The sequence below is a fragment of the Centruroides sculpturatus genome, unplaced genomic scaffold, assembly GCF_000671375.1.
Source record: "Centruroides sculpturatus isolate CEXI.00-Female unplaced genomic scaffold, Cexi_2.0 scaffold48, whole genome shotgun sequence".
Classification (NCBI taxonomy): domain Eukaryota; kingdom Metazoa; phylum Arthropoda; class Arachnida; order Scorpiones; family Buthidae; genus Centruroides; species Centruroides sculpturatus.
The window spans coordinates 19,411-34,658 of NW_019384294.1; the positions used below are offsets into that span (position 1 = coordinate 19,411).

At 29.3% G+C, this 15,248-nt stretch overlaps 1 protein-coding gene across 1 annotated transcript in view; it reads right to left on the minus strand.

Annotated features, from left to right (window-relative positions):
- Positions 1–1,011: 1,011 nt before the first annotated feature.
- Positions 1,012–15,248, minus strand: part of LOC111619201 (ubiquilin-1-like) — a 74,505-nt gene continuing 60,268 nt past the window's right edge. The window contains exons 11-13 of the mRNA XM_023360918.1: positions 5,047–5,268; positions 4,888–4,975; positions 1,012–1,167 (exon numbers count right to left, since the gene is read on the minus strand). Of these exons, the coding sequence (XP_023216686.1) occupies positions 1,103–1,167; positions 4,888–4,975; positions 5,047–5,268 (375 nt within the window). The 3' untranslated portion in view covers positions 1,012–1,102. The remainder of the gene's footprint in view (positions 1,168–4,887; positions 4,976–5,046; positions 5,269–15,248) is intronic.

Genomic DNA, 15,248 nt, shown 5'->3' on the forward strand with positions numbered 1-15,248 from the left:
AGGATGAGGCATTTCAATACATTTAAAATAGGATTAAATTTTCTCTGATTTAAACAAAAATTCCAAGTGATGTTTATTCTTCAGTACTGCATATAAAAATAGATATTTTTTCCTTTTAAAATTCTTAAAATATGCTTCATTTAGTAACTTAGATTATTTTAATGTTTACCAATGAATCTGAAATCCATATTAAATGAAATTTTTTAAAAATACATTTATGTAATTCATCTATTTTAGTCTGAAAACTTAAGTATTTTTGTGTGTTTGTGATTTGAAGAAAAATATTAAAAATAGAACACACTGGATAAAGTGAAGCATGATTGCTTTTATTTGTACAAGTAGATCAAGGTATATATCCAGAAGGCAAATATTGGTCAATCCAAAAAAGAAAATAATATACACTGGATCAAACCATTCGATAAATTCTAGATACCAATCATGAATAATATAAACAAGAACAAATTGAGCATTATTTAATCAGCCAATTACCCTTGCTAATAATACAAGATATATTTAAGAATCAAAATGTGACAGTCCAATAGGTATGGTAATTGTATAAGAGAAATAAAAGGAAAAGATATACGTGAAATGTAACTAAATACAAAAGTAGCTTTCAAGTGCTTTTATTGTTAATTTTTTTTGGATTTGCTTCGACAGGCTATGCTTTTCTGCAGAAACTTTGCTATTCTGTCCAGTTAAAATTCTGTGAAAAACATACATCTTTTAAGAAGCAAAGAGAGACAAATACCAGATGCACTTTTTTTTAGAACAGGATCTGCCATGACAGATGGTATCAATTTTCATATATGCAGTGATGACAAAATTTTGTATAATAAGAATTTATTGTTGACCATACAGAAACTGGGAAACCTAAAGCATTATGATACACGTTGGTTGCTGCTTAGCAACAATTGTTTCCCAAGAATAAATTTTGAAACTACAATTTGTCAACACTGTAGAGACCATACCCAAATAAATGAACAGATGAAGATCAACAGATTTTTTTTCCTCTTTTGCATAATTGAATCCTGTGTAGTTGACCTGCTGATAATCACTAATGGATGTATAATAAACCAATTTGATGATGATGAATTAATTAAATTTATTGTTGTGATTGAAGAAGTCTCTCCACTGCAGCATTTACATCTCCAAAAGTAGCAATTAAAGCTAAAAAATAAATAAAATTTTACAAATATATTGTAAGAAACTTTCTAAATTCTTTATTTAACAAACAGAATCAGTCATATAGCTAATGATTATATAGTATGAAGTGCTCTCATCAAAAAACTGCATAATATGAGTATTAAAAATGCTTTCTTCACGAAGCCAAATCTTTAAATATTATGAAACATTTTTGTCTTGATCCAGGACAACATCAGCTTATACTTCATATAAAACAAATATAATCATCATTGTTCTTTAGAATTAACTTACATTTAAATGGTTTAATTTTTAAGGATTTCAGTAAATTGACAAATGACTTTCTGAAGTAAGCATTTTTAATACTTATAATTATGGGGCAAATTTGCAAACAAATATATTTCCTCCAAATCACATTTCATTTAACAAAAAAATTAAATTTTTAATGTTTTTATAATAATCTGAAAAGAATAAATTAGAAAAAATTATTTAGACATAAAATATACAGTAAGACTTCTCTAACTAATACATTTCTTTAACTGAAGAAAATAAAGCACTTGGTAGGTCTCAGTGGAATAATATAGGGATTTAATGAATTTTCTCAAAGTCAAAGGTTTTCATGGTTCCCTGACACTGATTTGTTACTTTCAACTTCCCTGACTTGAATTTTAATATGTATTCTATCCAAAGTGTTCCTAATTATTGAATTTCCATGAAATGTTCAAACAGTTAGTTGTATCTACTGTCCAACACCCATTTGCAGACAATGTTCAAGTCTCTACTTTATCTCAACAAGAGGTACCTGCAAATCTGTTCAATTCCATTAGCTACATTGAATATTTTGATGAAAGGTGTTACATGGGTTGTTTAAAACAAACAACTATCAAAGATTCTTTATGTAATGCAAGAGAGGTAAAAATACAAATCTATTCAGAATTGGTATTTTTCACTCTATTGTTTCTCTAAATCGAATCGTCTGTAACTGAAGTCTTTTCCTGTCACTCGGAGCTTCTAGTTAGAGAACTTTTACTGTACATACATTATTATTATATTAATAATTTTTGTTTCCCCAAACAGAATTTATATCTTTTACACTGAACTATTAAAACTGATATAAAATATGCCTTTATCATCTTTATGAAAAAAATGCATATTTTAATTTAATTTAAAAATATAGTCTCATAATATGCTTTACTAGAATATATATGATATTTTATAATTAAATGCAAATGTAATTTACAATGCATATTACACAAAAATATGCAAATTTATTGTAAATCAATACACATCAATGAAATTTTATTTATTTAAAAATATATAAAGATATAAATACTATAATAATATAAAATTATTATGGACNGTATATATTAAATTTCTAGCAATTATAATCTTATCGCGATGATTAAGTGAACTTTTTAAAAGATTAATCGTATACTTTTGAACATCAACTAGATACTTTTTCACAAGTTATATTAATCGACTTCTGTCAGTCTCACATCTTTCAATTTGAAATTCTAAAAATGGATCTCTCTGTATAAAGGAAGGGAGTAGATCTTCTTTGGAGACTGAATTCACATAATCTCAGTTTCCAATGATCGTAAATTCATGTATAACTTACATGTAAGTCTAATGTTAAAGTTAATTTGACGAGTAAGATGATTAAATATCAGAAAACTTTTTTTTTTTAAATTAATCAATCATATGAGTAAAGCTTTGTATTATTTTAAATGAAAGTGTTTTCTTTTTAAGACAGGCAGATGTGCTTAAACTCAACCAATTGCATATGATATTATATGAAGTAGCAAGGCCTCATACAATGCCATAGAACAAAATATCTTTCTTCTTCAAAATGTTGGATTTTTCTGGTAACATATAATGTCCATTTTAACTGTGTCACTTCATTCTGCTTTAAGAAATTTACTCTTTTCTTAAGACTTCATGTGAGTTAGTGAGTCAAATATTAAATATCTAGAGCCATTAAACATTAAATTTTTTTTATTGTTGTGATAAGTAAATTGGCTAATCAAGAAATATTTCAAATGCAGACACAAATTTATATTACTATAGTTCATACAGCAAGAGCAGACATGAGTCAGCCTGAGCTGGAAAGGTCTATGTCAGATGAAAGGGTTGGAAGGAAATATATATGAGTTGATACATGGATCACAGTAATAAAATTATTTATGATCAAGCTAGTATAAAAACATTTAAAGATGTACAAAACAAAACAGATAAAAGAGATCAGATCCATGTGTCAACTTTCATGTGTCTCTTCTGTCCCAGTCACTTGATATAGACCCTTCTGGCTCATACTGACTCATGTCTACTCTTTCACTGCATGGACAATAGTAATCCAGGGATAAAAAAACTGAATACTCAAATGTATCTAATAAATGTAATTTATCATAATATTGACATCAAATGTGTAAACAGTTTTATTACTAGTGGTTCAATGAAAATAGATCTAGTTATTAAATCTGTTGCTAATGAATAGATCTAGTTATTAAATCTGTTGCTAATAATATCTACAAAATATAAGATAAGAAATAATTAATTACTTAATAAATTGTATTAAATTTTGTTTATGTATTTTCTAGAAAATGTATTAAAAATAGAATTTTCTCCTTAGATCATCTAAAAACATAGTTTTCTATTTATTTTGTAATTTTCTTTTTATTTATTACTATTTGTACTTTTCATCATTGGAAATGCATCTTCTTATCAACAGAATCCTAAAATACTGAAATCGATGCAACAGATATAACTCAATTATATTAAAATGTTTTGTGTTTTCATTATCTCATTTGTTGTATAATTTGCTTTATACAAGTTAAACACAACTACTATTGTTTTATTCATATATTAAATAATTTATAATTAGAGCTAACATATCAGATGCAGATGAAATGTTAAGAATTAATGGTTTTCTCATACAATTCAATTTTTTAAAATGTGTTTAAATGTATAAAATATTTGAATTAATTCTGTTGATTAATTAATTAACAAAACTTTGTTTTTTAACGGTTTCTTTTACTTTATACTTATTTCTACTTTTTATTTCTAGCTTACTTAATAATATGAGGGCAGTTTTTTTTCAAGCTCCAATGGTCCATAAAACAAACACAAGTGTAAATAACAAAATGAATTTATTACCAAAAGTTAGGTACAAACATGGTTACTTTTCGACACAGTCACTGAAGATTGAGGCATTTGTCATATCTGTGGATGAGCTTTTCCATCCCCTTGTCATAGAATGTTGCTGCCAGTGAATTGAGATGACCTTAACAAAGTTTTGAAGATCATCATTAGTCTCAAACCTCTGCCCTGCTAGCCATGTTTTCAGTTCAAGAAAGAGGTGGAAATCTTCACCACCTTTAAACACCCAGCATATAACCCAATTTAGTGCTGAGCAACTTATTTCTCTTTCCTGAACGGAAAACGTGGCTAGCAGGGCAGAGGTTCAAGACTAATGACGATCTTCAAAACAACGTTAGGGCCCATATCAAGTCATTGGCAGCGCAGCAACATTCTATGACAAGGAGATGGAAACGCTCATCCACAGATATGAGAAATGCCTCAATCTTCATGGTGATTATGTCGAAAAGTAACTAAGTTTGTACTTAACTTTTGGTAATAAATTAATTTTGTTATTTACACATGTCTTTTTTTTATGGACCATCGGAGCTTAAAAAAATAAAAAAAAACAGCCTACATAATAAAACACTGAGAAAATTAATATTAACAAACCTTGTAAATTGGCTTCTCTGTTCATAAAACCCATTGCTGTTAATTGTTCAAGTTGACTGCGATATCGTTCTTCAGGTGGTACCTGTGTCTAAAGTAAAAATCATTCATAAAAATTCAATAGTAACAAAAACTACAAAATTAAAAATAAAATAAACATACATTATTTCCTCCTCTTGCCATTGCTGTTACCATTCGTGCCATAAATTGACTTAAAGAATCTTGTCCTAAAGAATCTGGTAGCGGACGTGTATCTGAATTTGTAGTTGTAGTACTGGTATTAATATTAGTGGAAGTTGTAGTATTACTAGTAGTATTAGAAGTTACTCCAAAAGGTGGTACAGTGGTTTGTTGTTGATTACCAGGTAAATTCCTGTAATCAAAAATTTCATATTTAAAACAAATCATATATCATTTATCCACAAGATAAAAAATTTAACAATTATTTTGAAAGAAACTATTTTTTTTCTGTAAAATTAGTGTTCATCCAAATAGACCCTGACTTTCATAATCTAACTGCTTCCCAGAAAACCATATTTAATAAGTCAAAAATGTATAGTAGAGCATCGATTATCTGAAACAATTCGGGACGGGGTTGTTTGGATAACTGATCATTTACAAAAAAATATATTAAACACGAAACTGTACTGTATATATTTTGTATCATATATCTTACAAATACATACCTTACATAATGTAGTACATTAAACTAGGCCTACAGTTTAGGTTGGCAGGGAGGGGGAGAGTGCTGCAGTGCCGCAGCACTAGCAGGAATTTGATTTAGCAGACTGGAACGCTTTCGGTTAACTGATGTTTCAGTTGATCGTTATTCATATAATCAATGCTCTACTGTAGTTTGAATTGTACAATACCATACTCAGATAAATCAATAAAAAAATATAGTACTTAACTATTTCATATTTAACAATAGAAAATTTACATCAGTCAAAGTGAGTATTGTATTTATACATAACTAGTAATATAACCACAATATTGTAGCAGTTATCTGGCTACAAAATTCAATATACTAAATTTAAAAAATACAATAAAATACAACATCACCAAACGATTGGTGATGTTGTTATATACTCGGGCTGTGAGTTGATGTTTATATATATGTTACCGCTAAAGCTCGAAATCCGTTAATGTCTACATTACCTAGCTAATCTGCAGATTAACTAGGGTGATCCGTTAAAGCTGTGAAAATTGTTCAATTTCTCAAATTACCTAGGTAATTTGCAGAGCATCTAGGTAATCTGCACATTAACGGCTTCCGTATCGTTAAAGTTCAAAAGTTTGTTTCTTTCACTTCCTTTCCCCACTCCTTTTTTTTACGTAGATAAATTTAAATCCTAGAATGCAAGCAAGCACCGAATTGGTGAGTAAAATCAAGAAAAGATTCTTCGCAAACCTCTTTAGCGAAGATTTAAAATATAATACGTAGTGTTTTAATAACAAACCAAAGTATGATTCCATAATTGAAGATGTAAAGCAAATAAAAGTTTCCAAGAAGAAAGAATCATCTCGAGATTATCAAATAATTCAAAGGTGTGATGTGTTGACTGTACGAGGCTGTGAAAAACTCATTGAGCCGTTGTCAGATGCGTGAGAAAAGTTTGAAAAACTTTGTCCATGCTGGAGAATTGTTTGACGTCAGTTTTCGATAAAAACTGAAGTAGACCTTGAAAAATTAGAAGATTCACAAGAGACTGTGATTATGAGATCACAGTCAAATCTTACTCAAGAGGACATTCTGTTATCCCCTGCTTCTACAGAATCACCTATAGAAATACAAGAATTTACCGATAGTAATCTTAAACTGCCTTCTATACCGTTGATTGATGATGCAGTCACGAAGAATATTCAGTTACCCTGCACCTCCAAGGAATCGCCTCTGCAAGTTGAAGAAGTCATCACTGAGTTACTCTCAACTTCAGCAGAATTGCCATCACAGTTTCGTACGGAGCCTGTAAAGAGCAGTATACAAGACATAGTCTGTATTGTTTGCTCAAAAGCAGCATCAAGTGCTCACAAGTGTAAATCGTGTAATATGTTTGTTCACGCAGTTTGTGGTGAAGTAGATCCTAAAGAGGAAGGGTATGGTAAGAATGTATTGTGCATCATCTGTAAAAAGAATATGGATCAGAAAATACAGCGTGATGAAGCCAAGAAATGTTTAGAAAAGCAAGCAAAGAAAATGTTAGCAGTTTCTAATGCAAAGCACCCAAACGTCGATGAAGGTTTCGCTGTGAGAATTAAAGTACCCGAAGAAGACAGAGCAAAAACTGATGCACGTTCAATTTTAGCTGTGGTTCTTAGAAAAACAGAGGATGGCTTTTATAAACTTGATACTAAAATAGCTATTTTATAACAATTGTATGCAAAATCTGAATTCAGTGTTTGCAAAGAGAGATTTTTAACGAAAGAAGATGGATGTCCCTGCTGTAGAAATCGTCAAACAGCAATAAAACAATCCCTTGGTACTGGGCAGGGTTTCAGAAAATGTGACTGCAAATCTAAATGTACCACAAATAGGCGTGCTTGTCGCAAAAACCAATTGCTACGTAATTCAAAGTGTCACCAATCTTTAGATTGCACTAATAAGTAAGTACAATTTTATCATATGTTTTGCAAATTCATTTCCCTAATTGTAGTAATATTTTAAACCGTTTGGTTTTTGTATAAAAGTTTTTCTAATTGATTGATGATTGATTCAACTAATTTGTTGATTGTATTAACTTGATTCTTTAGATATTGAAAATTAAATAAATAACATTATGTTAATTTAAGCGTATAGAAACGTTGCTGTTGTTCCAGCAAAAATCTTATTTTCACTTTACCGAGTGCCTAGTAGGTAATTTGCAGATTACCTAGATAATCTGAACATTACCTAGGTAATTTGAGAAATGGAATAATTTTCGCAGCTTTAACGGATCACCCTAGTTAATCTGCAGATTACCTAGGTAATTTGAGAAATGGAATAATTTTCGCAGCTTTAACGGATCACCCTAGTTAATCTGCGCATTACCTAGATTAGCTAGGTAATGCGCACATTAACGGATTTCGAGCTTTAGCGGTAACATATACAATAAAATACATTTTAAAATTTCATTAGATTCTTCAAATTAATGTGTATATTCAATGAAACTATATTCCTCATATAACGTGGTAGTTACATTCTGAAAAAGTGCAGTGTTATATGAATCTGTGCTATATAAAACAAAGAACTAATGCAAAACATGGGGTTACATTCCAGAAGTTAGCAAAAGTATACTATTCTTTTACGTTACTAAGATAAATATTTTTATTAACGCAATCAATAATTAACTAACAATCACAATTAAAAATACTGTAGTATGCATTATTATTAGTTAAGTGGGGATGTTTTCTTTTTACAAAGTATCATCATCATCATCTGAGCTTTTTTGTTGATCCTGGTCAGAAATATATATCAACAGCAACATCTTCCATTTTTCTTGTTTTTATCATAGAAGTTTTTTTATAGATGACAAAATAAAAATATGTTAGTAATCAAGAATTTGTTTTAGGGTTTGTTCAGTCAAGTAGCAAGCAATTTTTCTCCAGAATGTGTGTTTGAATACTGAATTGTTCAAGTACTAAGATACCACTGTATTTCATTGCTCGTTTTCATAAATGATTACTTACCTACAGTTTAAATAAGTTTTTAAGCATTTTTAGATAAGTGTTGTTTAAATAAGTTTAATAACACTTATCTAAAAATGCTTAAAAATTTTTTTACTAAATATGAAGATTAATCTATAAAACCAAAACATGGCAACAGTCTTAAATGCTAATGCCTGAAAGCAAAGTCAACAATACATGGCTGATAGGAAAGGTAGTATAAGGAAAAAAATTGTACTATCAAGTTGTCATTTAAAGTAAACCTAACAAAACAAATTGAAAATTTCAATATTGTAAAATCTATGGGCAAATTTGATATGACACACATGTTCACTTGAATAATAATAATAATAAAAAAATAGAATAATGGAGTTTGCACTTAAAAAATTGTGAAATTTTGTACACATGATTTCCCAAATGTGTTAGAGTAAAACCAGAAATCATGTGGTATGATGGATATCCCCAATTTTCAAACCATGTTTTAGAGTGAAACCATGTTGGTAGTAATGTTGTGTTGTACAAGGAATACCTATACTAGGATAAAATATTAGGACAGAAGTGATCCAGATGCATAAAAATATTATTGAAAAACTTAATAAATTTTCTGTAAAAATGTTTTTACAGAAAAATCTTCTGTCAATTTTTTGTAAGTTCATCAATGTAAACTATTAAATGAAAGCTGAAAAACAGAAATTAGGAAAAATTAACTTTTATTTATCAAAAATTTAATATAAATAATTTTTTAAGATTTATAATCCTGTTTTTAATATAATATTTTTCAATAACAACAAATATTTACATCAGAAGAAGGTAGTTCATCAATCAGAAGCTTTCAATGAATCAGACATAATAATCCAAAACTGAAAATTGGTATTTCCATTTAATTACAAATATCAATCTTTTAAACTGTTATGTCAACTGTTATAAACTGAAACAGTAATCTGTTCTATTTCAGTTTATGCTACTTCAATAGTTTTCAACATTACTAAATACGTAATAATTATTGCATAACTAATAATAAGCACTTTTTCTAAATTTAAATTGATTTGATTCAATGTTTTGATGAAACTACAGATAATTTTGCAATGGAGACTAGTCAATATGAATGAAAATGGGAAATAATATTACAGCATGAAATGATTTGAATATCCCATGATGATAATTATTTAAATTTAAAATATCACTTAAGTTTTATTAAACAAAATAAAAAAGTAAGGCATATTAAAACAAAATTATTTTTGTTAAATGAATAAATTTTACAATTTATAGTAATAACCAAAGGATAAAACCAGACTTACTATCAGGTTCTAGGTTGGCATATGCAGATATTACATAAAATATTAGCCAAGGTTCTAGTTCAATGGTAAATCTAGTTTTATCATTTAATTGTTACTATAATTTATGTTTAGTTTTATATATAATTACTTATTACAATTTATCATGAAAGTCTAGATGTGAGTTACATTAAAGTTACAGTGCTCACATATACATTGTGCATGTTAATAATCATCACTGTTGCTTTCACACAGTTTTGTATTGGTTAAATATGCATCATATAAATTAAATTTTATAATTTATACTACTGCACTAAAAAATTATGAGCCATATTTAAAATAAATTATAATTTAATATACAATAAAAAATACCTCTGTATAAGCTGAGACTAATTTAATTTTAACAACACCTTAAATCCTTTTTTCAGCAATACTTTAATTTATTTAAACATGTTTTCAACCTCTTTTAATATTTGTCAACATACTAACGAAGCATTTCTTACCAACACTCAGCAAAGTTAATAGAATTGCATGCACAAAACTGGCTGGATTATTAGGATTAAAGCATGCCATAATCCACTCTCCAGACCTCTCAAGGCTATTCGCATTTGCAAAGATACACAAACAAGACCAACAATTACATCTGATAGTGGATAAGGCAAGGTCACCAACAGCTGCCTTTGAGAAATGCATATACCAACTGCTTGCAAAAAGGTTACAAATACTCCATAGCCAACATGAAATAACTGATAAATGAGTTATAGAGTATTGCATTAAAGCAGCGGTTCTTAACCTTTTTAGTGGTCAGCACTCCCTTGAATCTGAAAATAAGCTCTTGCACCCCCTTAAAAAAATGTGTGTATATTTTTTATTTAAGAAAAAACATTTATTGCATAAACAAATGCCATGTTTAATTTACAATATATATTACTATATAACATAAAAAGCAATATTTAAATTTTAATGGCTAGGTTGTTGTTTATTCATAATAATTCTATTAAAACGAGGCTCTTTTTTTTTAAGCCATGCGTAGTCATCAGATGCATTTAGTGATTTCTGGCTTGTTTTGATGTGCAAAAGTGCTGTATTCAAGGCATGTGAACACGTCTCAACTAGTTTCTGTACTGCACGTGACAATGTGACTACATTAACTGCATGTACTGACAACTGATGACAAGTGCTATGTGCTGAGAGACGATAGAGTAGAGAGTGCAGTAGTGAGACAGTAGAGAATAAAGAAGTCGGGGTGCCGTGTTGCTGGGTACCATGGTTTGTAGAGAACACGGTCGCCTTGTTCATATATTTTTTTTTTTTTTTTTTAATTTTTGAAATTTCTCTCGCACCCCTTGGTTAAGAACCACTGCATTAAAGGATAATGAGTACATAATAATCTTTAATTTTGTTTCAATATATCCATCAGTGAAGCTAGAACCTCGTTTCTTGCACTCTCAGAATGCTATCTACACAATCATATCACAGACAAATATTAGAATTTACACATTTGTTATGCTATATTTCTTTCTTCAAGTTCAATAAAGAAATATATTGCCAGCAATGAGGGTACAATGGGTAGCCTGCTTTCAAGAGACATCTGCGAGCTAGTAATTAGAGCATTAAACTATAAAACCTTACATAAATAAGTTTTTGAACATTATCCTCTAAAGATGTTATGTTGATTATATCTTGATAATATGGAAAGTTAAACTGAATATCAAAAATACAGATACTTTTAAATAACAGCTGACACAGTTTAACTATTAAGTTAGAACAACAACAAAGCAACAAGCCTACTTTCTAGACCTCAATATGACATTAGCAGCTAGACAAATATTCACACAAATATCAAAAACCAAATCACAAGTCCTCCTCCATTCCTTTCTAGCAATCTCCCATCCTATAAAATAGCACATTTAAAATCTTGGTACATGCATTGCTCTAAAGTTGGTGAGACACTTAAGGAAATAAGAGCATATTAAAAAAAATAATGCAGGTGCATGAATACCGCTCAGATTTGATTTCAGGGATGGTTAAAAAAAAACAGAAAACAACCTTAACATGACCAAATGTAACAAAGATACCCACCATAGAAGGACTACCTCAAAAATATTTAATGTTAGATTATGACCCTAGGCTTACTCTTGCTTATAAAACATTAGCCAAATACACAAATGCAATCTTTAAAAACATTTAATTAAAAATAACTTATAAATGCAATCCCAGCAACTTCAGGCTTCTAACAAATGGCAAAGCCCGTATCAATAACAGCTTAGCTCCAGGAGTATATACAATCCCAGTGCAGGATGATAGATTTAATCAAAGACTGACATACCTAGGGGTGACAAATGAAACATTACTGCAAAGAACATAAATACAACATTAATAAAAATAAACATACTACAGTACTGGTCCAAACAGAAAGCAAACCTGGGGTGTCTGAACACAGGACCAAGCAAAACTGATAAAAAGAGTCTTCAAACTCATAAGCTAAGAACACTAGAAGCATATTAAATATTCTTTGCTTTGAGAGCAGGTCATTGTGTTAATAATAAAGAAAAAGAAATGTTATTAAAAGCCTGGCAATCACTAGTAGATAACCCAATATAGTGATCAGACAATATATACTAACACATAGTAGACATTGAGTAAATTCAGCTTATAATAAGTTGTCTTAAGCTAACAACCCACCTTGGTATTTTATTTTATTCATAACTAGCTTACCCGTCGTGCATTGCTGCAATCTCAGAAGAAACAAAATTCAAGCAAACTCGTTATGATAAAATTAAATTTACATTTTATCATTTTTATTGAAACTTATTATTATTCATTTTCATCGGGAAAACATTTCAAAGTGTCATTTCAATTCTATTTATTTATTGGAGTGCTTGTGGATACACGATATTTTTGTTTTTCTATCTGATACGTACACGAATAAATCAGAAGGTTTTCCGATGTGTGAGCTGGTCACATACAGTTGTACATGTGAGAAGCACGGATTCTCCAAATTTAGCCCACACACTTGCAGCGATTGTCAGAAGTGCGATATCCCCCATTTTTATATATATTTTTTAATCCTTTACAATTTTAATTATTTAATTGCTCCTTCCTCTCTTCCTTGGCATGTTGTTAAATTTCTGATAGTTGGATAATAAACCGTTTTATTGTAATTTGTCTTTTTAAATTATTTTGAGCTGATATTAAAATTTGGAAAAGGGGAAATACCTAGATCGGTAAAATAGGCGAATTTCCTCCTACAACTTCGGTTGTTGTTCGGGATACAGTTAAGGTTTTAACAAAGTTTGAGCGAATACATAATTAGCAAAAAAAAAGTTGAAATAAAGTGATTAAACAAAAATTATTACAAATATCAGTAAATAACAGTTCACAAATGCATATATAGAGATATTTTTTTGGAGGGAGGAAATGGTCTTCACAATTTGAAATCGATCGAATTCACGATGCTCGTATACACTCGCGCCATCTATCATAGGATAAATGTATTATGCCAGAAACCTTCGCGGGAGTGTATTAAAAAATTTCCCAAAGTTTCATGGCAATCAGATAAATGGTGTTATAATGCATGAAGGACATAGACAGACAGACATACATTCATTTTTATATATATAGATTTACTGTAATTTATTTCATTATATTGGGTTCATTTTACAATGTATTTATCTCTGAATAGTATTTTGTAATATTATATACATATATATTATGTTTAATATCCAGATAAAATATGCAGCTGTTAGAACGTTAATTAAAACTTACAGATAAAATCTTCTTGTTTATACGTTAAACCTGATGCAGACCTATGAAAAGGGATCAAAAATGTTTGTTTACATAAATTGAAGTGTTGCTGAAAAAAGTAAAGCTATTGTTCAAGCTCAATTTAATATACTTTATAAATTTACAGATGAAAAGTTAATCCAAATGCAAACAATTTTTGTGGTAAATAACTGCATTTGGATGTTACTACTTATTTACAAAATCTATAAAAAAAATTGAAGCATTCACTGCTGCCAAGTGCTTTCAACTTATAAAATTTATAAGTTAATAGATAAAATATTAGAAATATAACAGAATAAAAATATGAAATTTGAAAGTTATGAAGAAAAACTCAAAATAGCAATAAAATTTATTACAGAATTCTTATTATTCTTTTTTAAAAATTAAATACAAAATATTAATGTAAATAATTTTTAAGTAATAAAACAACAGCTTTAATGCAAAATGATAAATACCATAACCAAAATGTCAGGTCAGTCCATAAGTTCCTACCTATTTTATGACCTTGAGAAAAATCTTGTTTTGCTGTTAAAATTGTCAGTCTAATGTGATACTTTTTACACTGAAGTGTTAAATTGGATCTCATTCATATAATACTGCTCAGAATTAGGAACATTTCAGTTGTTTATTTTCATTAAAATGGAAATAACAGATGAATATAAGAGACATGTTTTATACTTTATATTTTTAAGTGGTGAGAATGCTACAAATGCAGCCAAAAAATTAAATACTGTTCATAATCAAACTGTAATTAGTGTAAGGACTGCGCAGAAGTGGTTTGAAAGATTTAGAAATAATGATTTTAGTGTGGAGGATAAGGCTCGTACTGGAAGACCCGTTGACTTTGATGATGATGCTCTCTCTGCACTAGTTGAAGCAGAACCATCTTTAACAGTTGATGAAATTGCGGAACGTTTAAATTCATCCCATGGAACTGTTCATAGACATCTACAACAAATTGGAAAAGTTTCAAAGCTAGGAAAATGGATACCACATGAACTGTCAATAGCTAACCGACAACAACGTGTAAACATTTGCAGGTCTCTTTTATCCCGCATTACTTTAAAACCTTTTCTTGATTGGCTAGTTACTGGAGACTAATAATGTGATGAGAAAAAGACAATGGACAGATCACGACAAGCAGCCAAAACCAGCTGCATAAGGTGGGTTGCATCCAAAAAAAATTTTTTACTTTCTGAACAATCCGATAAAATATGCAGCTGTTAGAACGTTAATTAAAACTTACAGATAAAATCTTCTTGTTTATACGTTAAACCTGATGCAGACCTATGAAAAGGGATCAAAAATGTTTGTTTACATAAATTGAAGTGTTGCTGAAAAAAGTAAAGCTATTGTTCAAGCTCAATTTAATATACTTTATAAATTTACAGATGAAAAGTTAATCCAAATGCAAACAATTTTTGTGGTAAATAACTGCATTTGGATGTTACTACTTATTTACAAAATCTATAAAAAAAATTGAAGCATTCACTGCTGCCAAGTGCTTTCAACTTATAAAATTTATAAGTTAATAGATAAAATATTAGAAATATAACAGAATAAAAATATGAAATTTGAAAGTTATGAAGAAAAACTCAAAATAGCAATAAAATTTATTACAGAATTCTTATTATTCTTTTTTAAAAATTAAATACAAAATAT